The sequence below is a fragment of the Lagopus leucura genome, unplaced genomic scaffold, assembly GCF_019238085.1.
Source record: "Lagopus leucura isolate 7727_CA_CO unplaced genomic scaffold, USGS_WTPT01 Super-Scaffold_100157, whole genome shotgun sequence".
Lineage (NCBI taxonomy): Eukaryota > Metazoa > Chordata > Aves > Galliformes > Phasianidae > Lagopus > Lagopus leucura.
This window is the reverse complement of record NW_024962334.1, coordinates 35162407-35181744: the sequence shown is the minus strand read 5'-3', so window position 1 is coordinate 35181744 and position 19338 is coordinate 35162407. Positions and strand designations below refer to the sequence as shown.

The following is a 19338-nucleotide window of genomic DNA, read 5'->3' as shown; positions in this document are numbered from 1 at the left end:
GCTGCGGTGAACTTCAGTCCACTTCTGTCAACAACAACCACTTAGTTCTGCGTGGTTACGCACAAAAATTGTATAAGCCTTCAAGAAGCAGACACGGCCACCAGGCTGGGCGGTAGCCCAACATAGCCGCACCATAAGCCGCTCGGCACCGCCACACCCACCACCCGCCATCACAGCTCCCAACGGCCTTAACGGCCGCAAGTGCTCGCGAGAGTGCCGCCTTTCCCTGTGCGGCGCCCGTGACGTCTCGGGGCGGAGCGCCGCTTTGAACTGGCGCGGGGCGCGGGGCGGCGGCGCGATATGGGCACGGTGGAGCCGCGGTCGGGCGAGGGTGGTGCTGCCGGCCCGAGGCGTATCGAGGTGCCCCGGCCGCCTTCCATCGAGGAGTTCACCATCGTGAAGCCCATCAGCCGCGGTGCCTTCGGGAAGGTGTACCTGGGCCGTAAGGCGGGCCGGCTGTACGCCGTGAAGGTGAGGCCGCGGGGCGGGGACTCTGAAGCCCCGTCAGCTCCATGAGCTCCATCAGCTCCCGGCGCTGGGCGCATCCGGAGCGGGGATGGCGGGGGGCTGCGGCCGGGTTCGGAGGTGGCGTGAAAAAGATGAGGTAAACGCTGGCGTTCAAAGCTGTATGCGCTTATATGGCTTTGTTGTGAGCGCTGCCACCTCTGGAGCTTTGTATAAAGTCCTTTATCCTAAGGACGTCAGGGGGAAATTCTTTACAGAGGGAGTGATGAGGTGCTGGAACAGGCTGCCCAGAGAGGCTGTGGATGCCCCGTCCCTGGAGGTGTTCAAAGCCACGTTGGATGGGGCCCTGCGCAGCCTGGTCTGGTATTAAATGGGGAGGTTGGTGGCCCTGCATGTGGCAGAGGGGTTGGAGATTCATGATCCTTGAGGTCCCTTCCAACCCTGGCCATTCTGTGATTCTGTAATTCTGTGATTCTAATGCTATGCAGCTGAAGGGTTGTTTACTGCTATAAAAGGCGCTGAACATTTTTACAGTTATGGCCAGGTAGCTGTGTGCCCAGCTTTCAAGGTGTGTTGTGAGTAGAGCATGTGAATCAAACTGACTTCAGCATCACCAGGACACAGGTGCTGGAGGTTGGTGAGCTTCCAGTGAGTGTGCAGTGTGTGCTAACTGCCTGTCAGCTGTGCATGGCTGTGATCAAGTGAAAAGGGGTCTCCAGTAATGTGTGATTTAGGATCTGCTTGTTACGTAGAGCTCTGTTCCTAAAACTATTATACATATATTTATATTGCACATGCGTGCAAGTTTACAGTATAGAGATGGATGAAGAGCAACTGTAGGTTGTGTGCATAGGAAAAGAATGTATATCTGCTGGGTTTTTTTTTCTCCCTCCTTCAGGTGATGAAAAAAGCAGACATGATCAATAAGAACATGGTTCACCAGGTCCAGGCAGAGAGGGATGCTTTGGCTCTCAGCAAAAGTCCTTTTATTGTGCACTTATACTACTCACTTCAGTCAGCCAATAATGTCTATCTGGTGAGTAACTGAGCGGCACGGGTCTTCCATTACAGCACTGAAAATGGAGTGCAAAACTTTAGTAATGTCTGAAAATAGGAAAGTCTTTTCTAGTGGCTAGTCTGTTTTAGGAAGATGTAGAGAAGTCTTTTGGAAAACAAAACAAGAAATCATTCTGTTCAAACAGAGAAGAAGGGTCATTGAAAAGATTCTGAGGCTCACTAATGTAGAAGTCTGTTATTTGTTGCCTGCCCTCAAAATGCATTAAGGCAGTTGGCCTGGGTGGTGAGGGGGTAAGTGGGTGGCAGAAGGAAGCGCTGATCAGTGTGGCAATTTGTGGAATGCAGCAGGGCTTAAGCATGCCTTTGTCACCTGCCTGTACATAGAAAGAGCATGGTTTAAGGTTGCCTGCAAAAGGTCTGGCACATCTGGTTTGCTGTAGACATATAGTGTGCTGATTACAGTACAGTTTGTGTATGAAAGGTATTCCTTTTTTGGGCTCTGTTAATCACTGCTCATCAAGTAGATGCCTGAGTCATATATACATGTACACCTCTACATGCATTAATATGTTGTATGTTAATATCTAAATACTGATGAGGCTTCTTGACAAAAAGATTTTTTTTACCATTGAAGAATGTTACATGGGTGTAGTAATATGGTTTTATGTGTTTTTTTTAAATGTGCATCTCTTTTAACTGCTTTCACATGTGAAGTGCTCTCACTCTACCCTATATTTCTGTAAACTCACCATTATTTCATAAGGCTTGGGTCAGAATTTCATGTTGTACGAACACTTGCAAGATGAAATAATTTAGATAATTGTTTTTGAACAAATCAAAATGTCAGTGGTTGCTTTCAGGCCTTGAGTTTCACAGAGGAGTGTAACAATTCATTTTTTATGATGCATACATTTTTGGAAGCTGACACCTATTCCAGAAAGTAGTATAGGCAAAAAATGGAAGGCACTAATGCCTGTGAACAGAACATGCTTAATATCCACTTTCATTTATTTTATACAAGTGAAAAGCATTGTGTGGGAAAACGAAGTAAACTACCACAAGGAAGATTCTGCAGTTCTTTACTCTTTGAAATGATATTTTCTTGGATGTAAAAGCTTTTAGACTTACAAATTTGAAATGTATTTTAAATTACCATAAAATCTTTGAATGGCAGGTGATGGAGTACCTTATTGGTGGTGATGTCAAGTCTCTACTCCATATTTATGGATATTTTGATGAAGAAATGGCTGTCAAGTATATTTCTGAGGCAGCACTGGCTCTTGACTATCTTCACAGACATGGGATAATCCACAGGTAAAACCTACTTTCTTACTATAAAAAATGACTTGGTAGCTTAGGGTTGTGGTTTTTTTTGTTTTTTTTTTTGTGGTTTTTTTTTTTTTAGCCTTCTAGGAATTTACATTTTGTGAAACAAATATATTTGCCTTAATCATGTGCTCGCGATGCGGCCTTTACTAAGGACCATATGTGTTCACGATGCCTGTATGTTTTATTTATTAGGTAACATTATATGTGCATCTTATGCCCAGACGTGTGGCATGCCACCTGTAGGTCAGTTCTTTGTAAAGTGCCTATGAAAGGACAGCAACCCGCTGCTGTTCAGGCAGTGTATGGGGTTACTGGCTTGTGTTGCCTGTGGTGGCTTTCTGGCTGACATCACATACCTATCTTCTTTGTTAACTAAGTACTGGTGTGCAGAACAGGCTGATTCTGCATTTAGACTGCTATTTTCTGTTCACTAAAGGAAAAACCATTTATTGATCATGACGGAATTATGATTATTTTGGGAAAACTTCTGCAAAGCAACTATAACCGGGTGGAGCACAGTTGGGTTTTTGCAGGCAAGAACTTAATTTCATTGGATTTTTTCTCCAGCTTCCCCTCAAATGCCAACAGCCATTCCATAGTAACAGTTACCCCATTTGATAGTTTCCAGAAGCTCTTTTTGCATTTGTATGCTGCAACTATGTCATGAAGCACCAAAAATAGAATATATCCATGTAAGTTAGCAGAAAAACATGCTATTTTCCTCTTCCCTTCCTGTCCCAGGAAGTGCTGTACAGACAAGGCTGTTAAATGAGTGCAAGTTCCAGAATCCTCTGAATACTGTGAGCAGAATAGCAGGACAATGAGATGTTTACTACTCTTAATGACTGTGTTCTCTGCTGCTTGTAGCAGCATACAAAGAACACACGTAAGCTCTTTTTAGTTGAGGTTTGCTTATCATGCTTGTTGTCATGTTCTCAGCTACACATCGGTAAATTTTGTGGCAGTAGTACTCAAGAGCACTTATTAAAGCCTCCATATCATAGAATGTGCAAGTTGTGATGTGCGTGGTGATGTTACTTGGCTCCAGATGTCTGTACAACATCTAGTTCTAGATTTGTCTGAGTGTTTTGGTGTATTTCTGCAACTGGAATCTTCTGTCGTAGCAAGAGACCTTACTACTGACAATCAGCATTATTGCCAGTTGTTTTGCACTGTATGTTTCTGTTCGGGTAGTTTCTGTAATGTTGTCCAGTTATCTATCTTTTTGCTGACTGCAACTGTGTTTGTGTCTTCAGGGATCTGAAGCCAGACAATATGCTCATTTCTAATCAGGGCCACATAAAGCTGACAGATTTTGGGCTTTCCAGAGTTACTCTGAATAGAGGTAAGTGTTTCCTGTGTCTTACTTCCTAGAATCATAGAATAGTTTGTGTTGAAAGGGAGCTTTAAGATCACCTAGTTCCAACCCCTCTGCTGTAGGCAGAGACACCTCCCTCTAGACCTCTAGGTTACTCAAAGCCCCATCCAGCCCCATCCATGTTTTTTTGGACATGCCTCTGTATTTTTTGAATGCTTTACTTCCTTGTAACAGGCATCTTCCATTTAAATAAGCCCAAATACTGCACTAGCACCTGATTTCTACAAAGTACTGATTAAGTGCCTGCTAGCAAGGGAGCTGTTCTGTGCTGTGCACTTTCAAAGCATACTTATTTATTCTTTGGGGCAGGATGTGTGAAAAATGAGTTATTTCTCCTAAGGGAAATGAATTTCAAAGTTTATTGTGGAATCTTGTAAGGGAATTTGAAGAGTGAATAGGTAATTATTTTTCTTATTGTGCCTCTGATCATTTCTATCCTTCACTGCTTTCTTTTCTGTCTTTGTGTATATTCATTTCCAGCTTGAACTGGGACCCTCCCCACATAAACTGGAGGGTGCAAGAGCAGGTTGAAGATGTGAACTTAAGCCTAATGAAAGATAAATCTGAACATGCTGTTTTCAAGTAGCAGAAATGTGTAGCTGAATAGTCAACCTGAACTTTACCTGCTTCTTTTTCAATGTTTGTAGATATAAACATGATAGATATCCTTACTACACCATCGATGGCAAAGCCAAAACATGACTACTCACGTACTCCAGGACAACTGTTGTCTCTTATCAGCTCTCTGGGTTTTGTAAGTAATTTCTACTGTTTTTTTAAGTACCTGGTTATTTTATTCTCCTTATCTTTAGTAGGAATTATAAGGCTATTCTTACACTCCTTCTGACAGCATTTCCAAATGCTGACTGCCAATTCTGATTTAAAACAAACAAAAAAAAAGTTATGCTCTATCTCCAGTGCAAATTTAATAAGGAATGTGTGAAGTTACACTCAGTATCTCAGGTTCTTTGTTCTTTGTTCCCTGATCTAAATGTGTATGTTTGGTGGCCCTGCCAGGCAGGGGGGTTGGAACTACATGATCCTTGAGGTCCCTTCCAACCCGGGTGATTCTGTGATTCTTTGTTCAGGCTCTGTTAACTTCTGTGTATGCTTCTTCCTGTCTGATAGTATACTCCTGTTGGAATGAAAATGCCGATCAATCCCAATTCAGGCGGAGCATCTGACAGTCTGCATGAAGTGATTTCACCCTTACCTATGATTGAGAAGGAAAACACTCCTCTTTCAACTAAATTATTCAAAACAGGTGAGTATACAAAACCTTGTACTGAGAAATACCCTACTCTGTACCATTGTCCTTCTTCTGTTTTATATATCTTTTGAATGTTATGAGGAACTTGAACCCACTGGATGAAAGTTGTTTACAGTCTTGCTATTTACCATTCTTCCATACTTCAGCACTGACACTCCTTCAGCTCAGTTACTGATGTAGTGTTTGGATTTCTTTTGAGTGAATAACTACTGAATTCAAAATTACTCTTTGGGGTTTTACAGAAATGGTACCAACTTTTATATGAAAATGGTTTAATATAGCAATATGTGCTCTCATTTCAATTGTCTGATTTTTTTTTTTTTTTTTTCTAACCAGAAATGCAAAAGTAAGTAATTATGTTGCTATTAGTAATGTTGCTTTTAAGCTCTTGGCAAGTGCCCACCTCAGGGAGAGGAAAAAAAAAAATGTTGATTTACCATGCAGAAAAGGATATGAAAACTTGATATCACACAGCTTCCTGTAACTTCCTTTAGTGTGAAAGCTTGGCCTAATGTGAAGCTGGTTAATATAATATATGCTGCATGTGGGGATCAACATTTGAATTTTTATTTTTGATTTATTAGTTTAAAAAAATATATACGCATGTATACACCTGCCTACATTTATCTGTCTAAATCTTTTTCTCTCTCCAGGTCTGGATACTTCTCCATTAACTCCTGTTATGCCCATGAGGAGTTTAACTCCTGCTCTGCTTAAGTCAAGGGAAAGGTTTGGTACCTCCACTGCCAGTAGTCAGTCTCATATGTATTTGTCCAGTATGGAATCAGAATGCTGCAGCAGCCCCAGGTGGGAGAAGGATGTAGAGGTCAGGACTGTTTCATTTTTCTACTACAAATTAATATTAGCTTGCACTTCTGTATGCATGATTGTAGGTATCTTTATTTCCTTCTCCCAGTTATTGCAGATTTAGAGAGGCCTTCTTACTGGACAAAGAACAGAGATTGTAATCAGTGTTGAACAGGAATTTTGAATCAGCCTAGTGGTGTTACTGTCATCCTCACACAAATGGTAATTCTGTGCAACGTGCAGAAAAAGCAAATGTCATCTACCTGCTGCAAAGCAGCAGAAGAAGGCAACAGTGGTTTGCCTCTGTTCTCTGTAAGGTGTTCAGTGCCGAAGCTTTCTGGGAGCTGAACTTTATCCCTGCAGTTCTGTTAGCTCAGCGTGCAGACTGAAGAATTCCCTCCAAAGTCAGAACTTGGAGAAGGAAAAAACCCAAAAACATAGAAAAGAATCCCACCAATGTTTCAGCTGTTACCACTTGTAGTACTGAGGAGTTTTGTACCAACTGGTCCAGTCAGGAGTTAGTCATAGCTGGCATAAAGTCCTTTCTTATTTTAGACTGTTAATGAAATGTTACTTTTCTGTTTGGTCATTTGCTGCAATTCCAACTTAGATCACACAAGGCAAAGAATTATGCATTGTTTAAAACATTTTCTGTCCATTCCTTAAGGCCTTGTTTCTGTGTTATGTTATCAAAACAAGAGTGGTGTTGCATTTTCCTTTCGTCTCTAGAGTAAAACGTGCTGCAGAGCAATCAGGATAGTGTAGTAGGGTTCCTTGGTTTTGGTGGTTGTTGTGGTGTTTTTATTAACTGCAAACTTCTGTAGCTTATCTTCTTAACGTAAAATTGTTGTGAGTAAAACAACTTTAACCACAATTTCTTCATCCTTACACTCCTAAGATTACTTTTTCTTCTGTATTATTGTAAACTTTTTTTCTTGTTAAAGTCTAATTATCAAAGCTGCTCCCCAGTTTAGTTCTTGGGTTATTTTGAACATAGTATGTATTCCTTTTTATCACTACTGGTGATTATAAAGAATAAGTAGTGCTTGCAACTTGCAGTTTACCACTGAAGTAGAAATAGGATATTTTCAAGGACACGTTTCTGTAATGCTGTAATTTTATTTTTCTCAATACTCAAAACACAATGTGCTCACTTGCAGCAAACTGAAGATGAGATATGTTCTACTACGGGCACAAGTAACAGCAGGCCAGCTCTCTCTTCTAGTAGAGAATTACTAAATAGCAAAGATCCTAAAGTTCTAAAGAAAAAAGAACTAGAATCTGCTATTTCTCCCATCAGTAGCAATGATTCTGGTAGCAGGCAGAAGCTGGGAACCGAACGTTCTGAAATAACAGATACTCCAGTGACTACACTGGATATGAAAGGAGTAGTAAGAAAATGCCTCTCAGAAAACAAGATCTGGGAAGAAAAAGTCATTGCAAATAGAGAGATGACCAGTGAGATGTCAGAAACTGCCAGTTCCCAACAATCACCTTTGTTCCTGAAAGGTTCTGTCAAGCCAATCAAAGAAGAAGAAAGTTTTGAAAAGCCAGGTGTAAAAAGAAGCTTTGAACTTGTTGATACGAGTCCTTGTCAGGAATTTAACCATGTTAAAAAAACAAATGCAGAATATAAACGTGGTTGTCGGATCTCAGAATTTTCAGCAAGCAAAAGTACAGGTTTGACAACTGAAATTCAATCCTTAATGCTTTGTGGTGAGACCTGTGAAAGCAAAGAAGTTATGGGATGTATTGATAGGCAACAAACAGAAAAAACAATTGTTCCAGTTGTAGCCAAAAATCTTTTGTGTGATCTGGATGCGGATCATGAAAAGGATAAAAGAGAGTACATGAACTCAAGTCTTTTGTGCGCTGATGATGAAAAACCTTTAGGAGCCCTGAGTGCAGATTCTGACCTTTCATTTCCTGAAATGTCTGTTCCAGAAAGTCATTTAGAAAAGCAGCTCCTAGATTTGGATAAAGGTGTTAAAGACCTCTCCTTTGAGGAACCTAAAGCAGAAGACTTGCTAACAGCATCACCTGACTGCCAAGATGCTTCACAAAATGGAGGGGAAACAGATGTTGTTCAGAACTGCAGGATGCTATGTTGTGAGCAGGATAATCATCAAAAACACCCTGAAGAAACTTACCCTGACACCACATCGTCTCCTTCTGAAAAGATTATGGGAACAGTTAATCTCTTCAGAAAAAATAATGTTGTTTTTCGAAGTTACAATAGTCCAATTAATATATCTAACGCATCAGATCCATGTAGCATGGCTTCTTTAGACATAACGGATCTTTCACCTGCTTGTAGTGGCTCCTACCCAACAGCTATTACTCCACTGCAGAAAGGAAGACCATACAGAGCCTTTCAGGTATGTAAGGGGACGTGGGATCTGCGTTGGGTGCTGTTGACCTGAAACTTTTCTTTCAGGTGTTAGTTAGGAAAACTTGGAGTAGCTTGAATTATCTGTCAAAATAACTTTTGCTGGCATTCTTTCACTTACTGCATTTGTGTGGCTGACACTGTTTCTGTAAGAGCTTAGCAGTCGATGTATGTTCCCTGACTTGCCTATAATTCAATATGTTGTCTGCCTTCCTCTGAAAAATCCTTTGCTCTTACAGCAAGCTAGTGAAGAAAACCTGTGATACTTTATCTCATCTCTCTCTCAGAGTGTAGTGTGTCCTGTGAGCTATTCTAGCTTTTCTGATGTAGTGGGATGTCTTTGACTTTCTTGTTGCACATCAACCAAGGCAGTCTGGAAATGCTGTTATGCTGCTAGGAATTGCTATTGTGCTTGCTGCTTTTTTCATCATAGGAAAATGGATTTACTGTCAAGTAACAATTAGAAGGATATTATTAAGACTTAAGCAAACAGTAACACCTGCTGTGGATGATGACACTTTTCTTTTGACTGTTAATCCAACTGATGGTAAATAAAAATGTTTTACAGTCAATTAGAGCCTTGGAAATGTGGGAAAAGTAAACATATGTCAGTCTGCATTTCCTGATCTATTTTGGTACAGCTTTACAGATCTTTTCTAATTCCTTAAGCAGCTGGGAGTATTTAAAGACTCCTGACAGAGTGACAAAGCCATTTGTTGGCAGTGCGTTGAATGAAGTTGCACCAGGAGCAGACATTTCGAATGGTGTTTTGGGGAAGGACTCCCTTCTGATTCTGGATTGCTTGCTTGTGTTTCAGCATAAGACTTAATTTACTATGGAACTTGTGTTCAATGAAACAGTCAGTGTACTGTGTGCTTCTCTGAGAAATGACTGGTGTTATATTTCTGTAACTTGCATAGCAAAATGATTACTACTAAAACAGAAAGAAGGTAGATTTTGTAGCCCAACCATATGTTAAAATTACAATTAATTGATCTCTATTGTATTGAAAACAAAACTGGAAAAAAAAGTATACCAGATAGATAAGAATTAAGAGCATATTGAAAAATATAGAGTAAGAGTCTCTGTAAGATACTTCAGTGATCTCTCTAGACCTTAAATGGAAATCTTTCACTGCAGTCAGCCTTACAGGCTCACAAGAAAACCCCACAGATGTGTATTTCCTTCAAATTACATCCCAAATGATTTTCACTAGGTTTGTGTAGCTGTTAGCAGTCACCAAGTCTAACCTGAGGAGAATTTCATCTGCAGGCATTGTGTGTCACATAGCGTGTGGGTTGAAGAATCAATGACTAATTCAGCATGTTTTGAGTACACATGGTATGTAATAAATCGTGTGTTATTTTAGATATTTGAGACGCTTGTTTTTCATTAGCTAGTGTAAAGAACTGTGGGGGAAAATTGGAGGTTTAGACAATATACTTAGTAAATTTTTTTTTTTCAGATTAAAATTTAAGAGGAGTTTAATTTTGAAACATTATTTATGGATTTGATACTGGAAGAGAACTTGGAGTTGAGAAGTTTGGTTTGACTTTAACGTTTTTGTTGCTTACTTGAAGACACCTTGTCAGGGGGATGCTGGCACACCATACAGGACCCCAAAGAGTGTAAGAAGAGGAGCTGCCCCAGTGGAAGCTGAACGCATCCTGGGGACTCCAGACTACTTGGCACCTGAGCTGCTTTTGACAAAGCCTCATGGTAAGACAAACTATGGAGTTTGTAAATGCTTAGAAATGTAGATTAGTTACCTCTTAAATGTGCTTAGAGCCCTCAGCCCCTCAAGTAGGCAAGATTTTTTATTTTTTTTTTGTTAAACACCTGGTTTTGTCTGCTGCCTGCACTCATGGCTGCTTGCCTCAGCAGCTCCCTCCATTTACTTTTTCACAAGGTTTGGGCTCTCTGATGTAGTCTCACTTGTTAACCTAATGCATTGGGAACAGTGCTTAGGCAGCCCGGGACCTTCCTGTTGCTTGGGAATCACAAATTGCTCATTATAAGTTTCCATAAAGACTCATTCAAAAAAAAAAAAAAAAAAAGAGAGATGAAACCAGTATGAAAGGGTCAAGCTTCCAGTTCTCAATGAATTTCACATCTGCTGAAGTGTTGCACGCAGGAAGACAAGTTTATAAAGCTGCGTTAAAACTAGTGATTCTTAAATTGAGATTTCTCACAGGTTCCTCAATAAAACTGGATGGTAGCCATCAAATACTTGTTGAGAATACTATAATAAAATGAAACAACTCGATGTTGAAGTGTGTAAACTTCTTTGACTCTAATACTGAGCTCTTCAAAAGAAAAGCTCTACAGAAAGACCAACATTTTCCTGTTAATTTTCAGACAGCAAAAGTCAGTGTACCCCTTGTATTTATAGTTACATTTTATTTCAAAAAACAACTTTTAGGTTTTTGTAAAGTAAAATTATAAAGTAAATAGTCTTAGGAGGATTGTATTGATGCTACTATTAAATATCCATTGAGAAATAATGATGACTAATCTGTAGAACAGTAAAGTTCTTTGGTCTGCAGTTAACTGCATGGAAACAGTTTAACAGACATAACAAATTTGAGTGTAACTGGACTAACATTACCAAAACGATGTGGTAGTTCTCACCTCTCTAGAAGAGTCATGGTTATTTGGCAGATATTAAAATTGGATAGTGGCTGAAAATATTACCAATCGTACTCCAACCAAATTTTGCTGTGTTTCAAGATGATTTCCATGCAATTATTGAGGGATTTCAGGCCTTCATTAATAACTTGCAAAGGATCTGGGTTTTCTGTCAGTAAATGGAAAAGCTCCCTTTACCTTCATTGAAGCCAGGGTTTGCTGGCTTCAAAACTCAACTTTCCTTCCCTAAATATTCCTGGTGGCGTTAAATTACTTGTAAATGCTGTGACCTTAAAGTAGTTCTGTAACACAGCTATAGTTCTATTAGTAGCTTAGGCTTTAACAGCACCATTTTATTTTTACTGTTGAGTTGCCAGATTTTAACATATCTGTATTCCTGTACTTCCAGAGTTACATTTGGTATCTGTTAATGTTTATATTTGTTAAGGGGTTTTGCAATAATTGTAATGCTTTCTTGCTTCGTTGTCTCTTCACATACAGGGACTCTGATCTCTGGTGAGTTTGCTGTGTACGGCATAGAAAAGAGTGCTCAGCATAACTGCAAGCAATCAAAGTATAATTAGATCACAATTCATGAGAACTCTTGGATGAGCAGAGCCTATATAGAAAGAGATGTGCAACGTGTATTCCACATAATAATGTGGGGCTTCCACAAGAGATTCAGGAAATACCAGTATTGATGAGGCTATCAGACATCAGAGTAATAGAATCACAGAATGGCTTGGGTTGGAAGGGACCTCAGAGATCATCTAGTTCTCTAATTCCAACTCCCTTGCCATGGGCGGAGTTGTCCACCACTAGATCAGGATGCCCAGGGTCTCACCAACCTGGCTTTGAATGCCTCCAGGGCTGGGGCATCCACAACTTCTCTGGGCAGCCTGTGCCAGGACTTCATCACCCTCTTGGTGAAAGAGTTCCCTTTGATATCTAATTTACACCTCCTCTCTTAGTATAAAACCATTTCCTTTTGTCCTGTCACTATCTACCTGTGTAAAAAGTGTATTTCCCTCCAGTTTATAAGTTCCCTTTAAGTATTAAGTAAGTGAAGTAAGTATTAAGTAAGTGAAGGCTCTGGAGCACTTCTCCGGGTGGAATAAACCCAACTTGTCTTCATAGGAGAGGTGCTGCAGTCCTGAGTGTCCTTGTGACCCTTCTCTGGACCCACTCCAGCGGCTTTGCATCTTCCACGTGCTTGGGGCAGATCTGGATGCAGCGTGCTAGGTGGGACCTCAGGAGGGCAGAGTGGAGAGGGACAGTGCCCTCCCTTGTCCTGATTTTGGTGCACACCAAGATACTGTTGGTGTTCTTAAAAGCCATATGTAGTAGGAATGCAGATGCTTTTTTTCCTTACTGGTTCATTTCTGCTTCATGCAATCAGTCTGAATCAGTTTGTGTATGTGAAGGAGAGTCAGATGTTTAAGGCTGGGTATTTCTGCCTTGGTCTCCAAGTACTGATAGACCCGACTTGGTCAGGATGTGGTTGGAGTTAACTTCAGTTAAACTTGAGGTGAGAGGGGTTTAAAATTGCTGCAGAGCCCTGTGTTCCTGCTTTGTTTGGAGTTGTGATCTAATTAGATTTTGACTGAAGCTGGGAGTTCTTGACTTGAGCATCCAAACACTTCTAACAGCGATGGATGTGATTTCACTGCTCTGATATGCTTAGCTTGGTGGGGCACTCTACTGCTGTTAGAGGTTGCTATAAGTGCATTATACTAGCTATACAGCTTGCAGCTTTTCTGAAGTTGGTTAAATAGTCCTTTTGAAATGGCTGGGAACACTTTTATTTTTCAATACTAAAAAACCCTTAAAAATTACCATTTCCTTTTGTTTCAAAATTCTTTTTTGCAGTGTGTGGCATCTGTTCTTTATTCGGTGGCACAGGCATAGCTTGAAGATGAAGAAAGTTTAGAGTGCATGCAGTGGTGTTTGAGACTGCTTTGCCTGCTTGTTTTTAAGGGGTTTAATAAGATTTTGCAAAATCCAAAACTTGGAAAAATGAAAATAGCAAAGTTGTGAGCGCTGTTAACTACACTGAAGCCCTCATCAGCTTCAATGACATGGAAAGTAATTCCAGTTTTTCACATGCTGGATGCTCTCTGCAGGCTGTCTTGAGTATTTTTGGCACACATTTTGGTAAATGAAGTTCTAAGTGTGAGTTCTTTGGGTATTCTCAAAGACCTGAGGGAGAGAAAGATACAGGATGGCAAGGTGGAGTATTTGTCCAGATAGTAGAGAATGTGTTAAAGACAGTCATCTCCTGTCAAAAAGAAAAACAAGCCCTTGGAGAATTGAGCTCCTGGATTCTTTGTGAGAGGAGCTGATGACTGAAATAGCTCCCTTCTTCTGTCAGTAGAAGATAGAAGTAAGGAACAAGATGACTTTGAAAAAAGCCCTTCAGTATTTTTTGTCTTCTGTGTGATTGTCAGGCACAACATATTTGCATTTAGTTTCCAAGAAGTTTTGCAGGATTAAAACACTTTCAAATTGTTTTCTCGTATGTTTGCACATACACTGAAGTAATGTTTTTAATAATAATGGTCTGGGTTTTTTACTCAGGTTCTGCTGTGGACTGGTGGGCTCTTGGAGTTTGCCTGTTTGAGTTTCTAACAGGAATTCCACCTTTTAATGATGAAACACCAGCACAAGTCTTCCAGAATATTTTGAAAAGAGGTAATTATTTCAGTAATAAAGGAAAATGTGAGTTTCTTTCCCAAAGTTGGCTTTATGGTTTGATTTATTGACTCATCTGCATCATTGTCTATAGATATTCCCTGGCCAGAGGGTGAAGAAAAGCTGTCTGACAGTGCCCAAAATGCAATAGATATTCTTCTAACCTTTGACAGTGCAAAGAGAGCTGGACTGAAGGGTTGGTATTAAACTTCTTTTGCGTTCATTACAACCAAGGTGATATTGATCTGCTCTTGAAACATAGGCATTGTAATTTATTAATCTACTTATGGTCTATATATAGTGCTGGGACATCTGGCATGTTGAAGGTCTCTTCTGTTTCCTCAGGAGTTTTGCCCTTCTGAATGAGGAGAGTTCTGGTGGAAGTTGAAGTGTTTTTCTATTAATTTTTTTTGCTTTAATGTTGTTTTGCTATGAATATTCTGTGTTTAACATCTGACATAGTCAAGTTCACTGTTACTGAGTGCTGTAACAGGTACTTAGGGGACCTAGGCAGAAGTGATTTATAGGCTTTTAATCAAGGTTTCTGTAGTTTGCGAGAGAAGTTTCCTTCACACGGTAATTCCAAGGAGTTTATTCATAAGAATCAGTCTGCCTTTGCTGAATGTATGGGGAATATTTGTAGGAATTACCTACAATATACACTTTACAAAGTCTATCCTTTTTTTCCCCTTTATGGGGTCTTAAATAGTTCCTACTATAGCAGGGCTATATTTCATATAAATTTGATAATAAAGAAGGAAACCTATGAGGTAAGATGTTTTAGAAAGGGGAAGAAATCTTGAAGAATTGCTTAAGGAACTGCTGGGGAAGGAATTATTACAGAAATGGTACCCTGAGAGTAAAGTTAGAAGCTCACAGCCAGTTCAAATCAGAGAAGGCACAGATTTGTAAGTGAAAATCGTGATAGCAACAGGGACTTCTGACTTCTAATGTCTCTTGAAAAACATCTAATGTTTTACTTAACACAAATTATAGTCTTTATCCTAGATAATAGGGTGAAATCTAATTGCCTGTAAAGCATATAAACATAAACTTAGATGTGATAATCGTTCATTTCCTTCTGAGGTTCTTGAAAATTCCTTCTTTGTCAGGACCTACAACATGGTACAGTTTTTCCTTTCCTGTAGAAGATGACACATTCTGCTCATCTTTTCATCTGGAGACAGCCAAGTACATGGGAACTCCATGAGCAGAGCCACATACAGTTCTGATATGGTGGTCCTGCTGCACATGTAGTAGTTGAAGTGGCTAGGAGGAGTTGGAAGACAAACTGCCTTTCATTTTGTCTAAAATAATTATTTGTTCTTTAATACTGTGCTACGTCATTTAATCTGGCAATGTAAGAACAATAAGCAAGTGTTAATGTTTTACCTCATGCTTTTAGTGTTAGGCAGTTTGCATTTACATTTGTGGTGGTGCCTTGGACAAACTTCTGCTTCCTTCTAGATATGATTCTTGCCTGTCCCAGTTTATTTTTTTCCTGTTAGCTTTTAACGTGTGTGATATCTCAAAGCAATAAAGCCACTTCCATCAGGGATTGGTGTTCCTGGGTTATCAGTCTTTATTTGCCTCGTGCTAAAGAGACTGAGCAGATAAGTTGTGGAGTCTTGTAGCTTGGTTTCCCCTGGGAAAAGGTTGGGGAAGAGGAATCTGGTGGTCTGTGGTAACTTGGCTGTAGAGGTGACTTGGATTCTGTATAGAAACTTAAATCCAAGTGGGAGGAAGATGATCTGGGGGCTGTATGAAGCAGAAGGCTGTTCCATGAGCTAGTGTAAGACAGGTGGTCTAGGGCAGTGTAGGATTTTGGCATATCTAGACACTGAGATTGAAGCAATGCTTTGTTTCACCCCCAAGGAGCATCTGACCTGCTGTGTGTGGAACCATTCCTTGTGTCTTGTCTTGTGTCTTGTGTGGAACCATTCCTCCAGCTTGGGGAAGAAAGCTTGCATGGCACTAGCTTGATCCCACTGATGTTGAGTGTACTCAAAACAATTGCAATTTGCCTTTTTGTGAATTAAAAAATACATATGAACAGAAGTAAGTTTTGAATGCTTATGTAATAATGCTTTCTGCATCAATTTCTGTTGCAGAACTGAAGCATCACCCCCTCTTTCATGGTGTAGACTGGGATAATCTACAGAATCAGCCTATGCCTTTCATACCACAGCCAGATGATGAAACTGATACCTCTTACTTTGAAGCTAGGAATAATGCACAGCACCTGACTGTGTCTGGATTTAGCCTATAGCATCAAGATGAAAAACATCAAGATGTGTTTTTTGCACAGCTGCAGGTTGTTCTACAACACTAACACGCTCTGAAGATTCCTTGCCAGATTTAACATGTTTTAAGTTCCCAGTCTGCTTTTATTATTGTATCCTTTACTCTGAGGTGAGACTACTGTATGAAATTTAGCTGCATTCATGCTACTCTTATTTCACGTACTGCACCTTACTGGAGCCAGTGTTGTATTTCTTAAAGGAGGTGACACTTGCCATGGCAAAAAATAAAAAATAAAAAATAGGGCTTAGTATCAATGAGCAAATTGAGCTAGCAGGTGGGAAGTTGTTTTATAGTTAAACATAATAGGGAAAGGTGAAAGTCCATGCTCGCTGCATGTAGAGGTGGTTCAGTGTACTGACTGTCTTGTTTCGGAATAATCCTTTCTGACCACTGTGCAAAACTGATGTTTTCATTCACAGTGGAAAACAAATCTTAATGCAGCATTAAAACAGTGCAATGCTGTTCATCTTAAGGTTTAAGACAGTGGTTTTCCAAATTATCTCTGCTGTGTAAGGCCCATTAATGTAGGAAAGACTGGCTGTAATTCTTCTGGGAGACCATTGGTGCAGGGATGTATACTGGGATCAGTTGTGCTAGACATGTAGTGTTTGAATTGTTGCATTGTAAGCACTCACACTGTGAGGAGACCAACCAGTGTGCCTGCATCCCAGTGGTTACTGCTTCTAAATAGAAAATGCTGGGTGTCTGTGCTCAGCCGTGTCAGATTTCAATGGTAAAACTTTCAGTGGTAGAAAGTAAAATACACCCGAGTGCTGGCTGATGCAGGAGGTATCATTAGCACCGAAGCTGCTATGTACTAAAGACTACAATGTATTGCAAAGAAACAGTTGTTTTGTAAATTCACAGCCAGATTTTAGAGTTTGGAATTTGTTACAAATGTGCATTCAGTATTATGTGTTCTAATTATGGGGAAAGTATATTTAAATGTATTTTAAAACTGCAATACAGCTTGCGTTTGCTAGATCTTAAAGGTTTACTTGTGGGTAATTGTTAAACTATCTTTTTTAGTATTTTTTTCTTGCATAGCTGTGATATCCTCAGCCAACTTGCTGCAGATTTTTATTTTTCAGGTTTGTGCTTAGCTAGATGTCACTTGTGCTAGACAGTGGCTCCAGCTAGTGGCCATGTCCTGAAGCTGAGCACTTTGCTGATGGGTCCTGTTAAGGGACTTCTGCATTTCATGTAGGGAACGAAGCTGTCCCTTCATTGCCCTGCTCCCATGCCCTAGGCATGAGTCTTAGCAATGCAGTTCTGAGAGAACACTTGGCTAGGCCTTGTGCTTTCCTTCCAGGTAGCTTGGGAAAGGTATTGTAGGAGAAAGGAAGGTTCTGAAGGGACGGAAGGGCTGATTCTTATTAACTCAGAACATTTGTCCCTGTTAGAGCTGGTACATTTCATGGTGGAATAGAACCTTGGGAAGCTGCAAAACACACAGTGACCCTCACTCTGTGACCCTCACTCTGTTTGACACAGACTTCAGTTTCTGAAGACTTCTAAACTGTTGATTCTTATGGAAAGCAATGTTACATGAGCAATGTGCAAGGAATTAAATGTGAAGTTATTGAATCCACTTCCATAGACAACACTGAGTATGATCAGAGATTCTTTACCATACTAATTTAATAAAAATGCAAATTTTTACTCTGCGAACTTTGGAAAATAGAAATTAAAACAAAAAACACTCACTGTACAATTCCTTTTTCTTTATTTGCACTCTTGTTTAAGAGAACTGATCTTACAGGAATGAATATCAGTTTCATGCTAAGAAAGCTATTCTATAAAAGTGTGTTCAGAAATGATGCAAATAAAACACTGCAGCTGTTGTGTACAGTACCTTATAAATGGTTATGAAGTGCTCCCTATCATGGGGGAGGGTGGATAGTTACAGTGGCTGACATCTTGAAGATAAACAGCTTCTAACTCCTTGAAATCATTCTCAGTCAGCTGCCAGCGCCACAGGAGCTGCTAAGCTTTTCCAAACCAATTGAAGGAGCTGTAGAACTACCCAAGGTTCAGCTGACTTTGAGGTAATACAAAGCTTTTGCAATTACATAGAGTGAGAGAGGATGGTGTGGGCAGCTGCCAGGCACAGAGTTGTATTAACGTCCGATGGTTCTTTTAATGGGTTATATAATGCAGCACAAAACCTACAGATGCTGTAGAACCATGAATCTGCTGACAAACCAGTGTGTTTAATGCAAACCATTGTCCCTGCACTGTGTGTATGTGGCTGTCTGTAACTGTTAACACTCTGCACAGTTAGCACTGTGGATAAGTAACAGCCCATTCTCTTTGGTACCTTGTATTTATCCTGATCTTGGCAAACGGAGTTGACAGGGACTGTTCTGTGTGTGGGTTTTTGTTTAAAGCTATCAATCCTGGCCGCATTCTTCAACGTGAATCATCTCCCAGAGATACCTTATTACCCTGCATACCACAGCTTTTCCCTGGATACTTTTTGACTGGAAATACTACAGGCAAAAAAACAAAAAGTTACAAACATGGGAACTGAAAGCGATTTAAAGCTTCCTCCCCATTAGTAATTGACTACAGCTATTTGCATATGCTGGCAAAGATGTTGGTCCCTTGCAGCTGGAGCGTTTGATCTGGTGTTGGGGGAAGGCCTGTGTATTTATTTATGTGTTGTTTGTGTTTGTTTTTTTTTACACAAAGGCACTCCTTAGTGGTTCCTCTGCTACCAGAAGGGAAATAGCGTGAAGGCAGAAATACAACTTTGCACTGTATTGTCTGCTACTGTCTGGAAAAGACAGTACAACTCTTCTCTTGTGCCCTGAGCTGAGTACCTCATTGCAGTTGGAGCATCTTCCCTGTTGTTTCATCCACTGTAAAGCTGTGCTCTGAGATGCAGGTGGATTCACTGCTTCAAAAGTGCCATGGATGCTTGCAGTGCCACACAAACCCGTGATGACTGCAGGGCCTTGTGAGGAGAGCCCCAGATGGAAGAGGGGCTGCCAGTTCTCGGCAGCACTGTTCTCCTTACACTGCCTTCCAGTTAGCGCTGTCTTTGTACTCTGGCAA

General features: G+C 40.3%; 1 protein-coding gene across 1 annotated transcript; it reads left to right on the top strand.

Moving 5' to 3' along the window:
- Positions 1-319: 319 nt before the first annotated feature.
- Positions 320-18505, top strand: MASTL (microtubule associated serine/threonine kinase like). The gene is made up of 12 exons (XM_042888128.1): positions 320-471; positions 1364-1501; positions 2657-2796; positions 4068-4156; positions 4837-4943; positions 5318-5453; positions 6113-6285; positions 7427-8644; positions 10236-10374; positions 13861-13974; positions 14069-14170; positions 16086-18505. Exons 2-12 carry the CDS (start codon positions 1367-1369, stop codon positions 16241-16243), a joined length of 2511 nt encoding a protein of 836 aa, XP_042744062.1. The 5' UTR covers positions 320-471; positions 1364-1366; the 3' UTR covers positions 16244-18505.
- The last annotated feature ends 833 nt before the right edge of the window (positions 18506-19338 follow it).

Bases quoted from the DNA above. Each gene is read 5' to 3' on its own strand.
- MASTL (XM_042888128.1), top strand. From the start codon at position 1,367: ATGAAAAAAGCAGACATGATCAATAAGAACATGGTTCACCAGGTCCAG. The intron at 6,286-7,426 runs GTCAGGACTGTT...GCTCACTTGCAG, and splicing joins GGTGGGAGAAGGATGTAGAG to CAAACTGAAGATGAGATATG. The intron at 13,975-14,068 runs GTAATTATTTCA...CATTGTCTATAG, and splicing joins CCAGAATATTTTGAAAAGAG to ATATTCCCTGGCCAGAGGGT.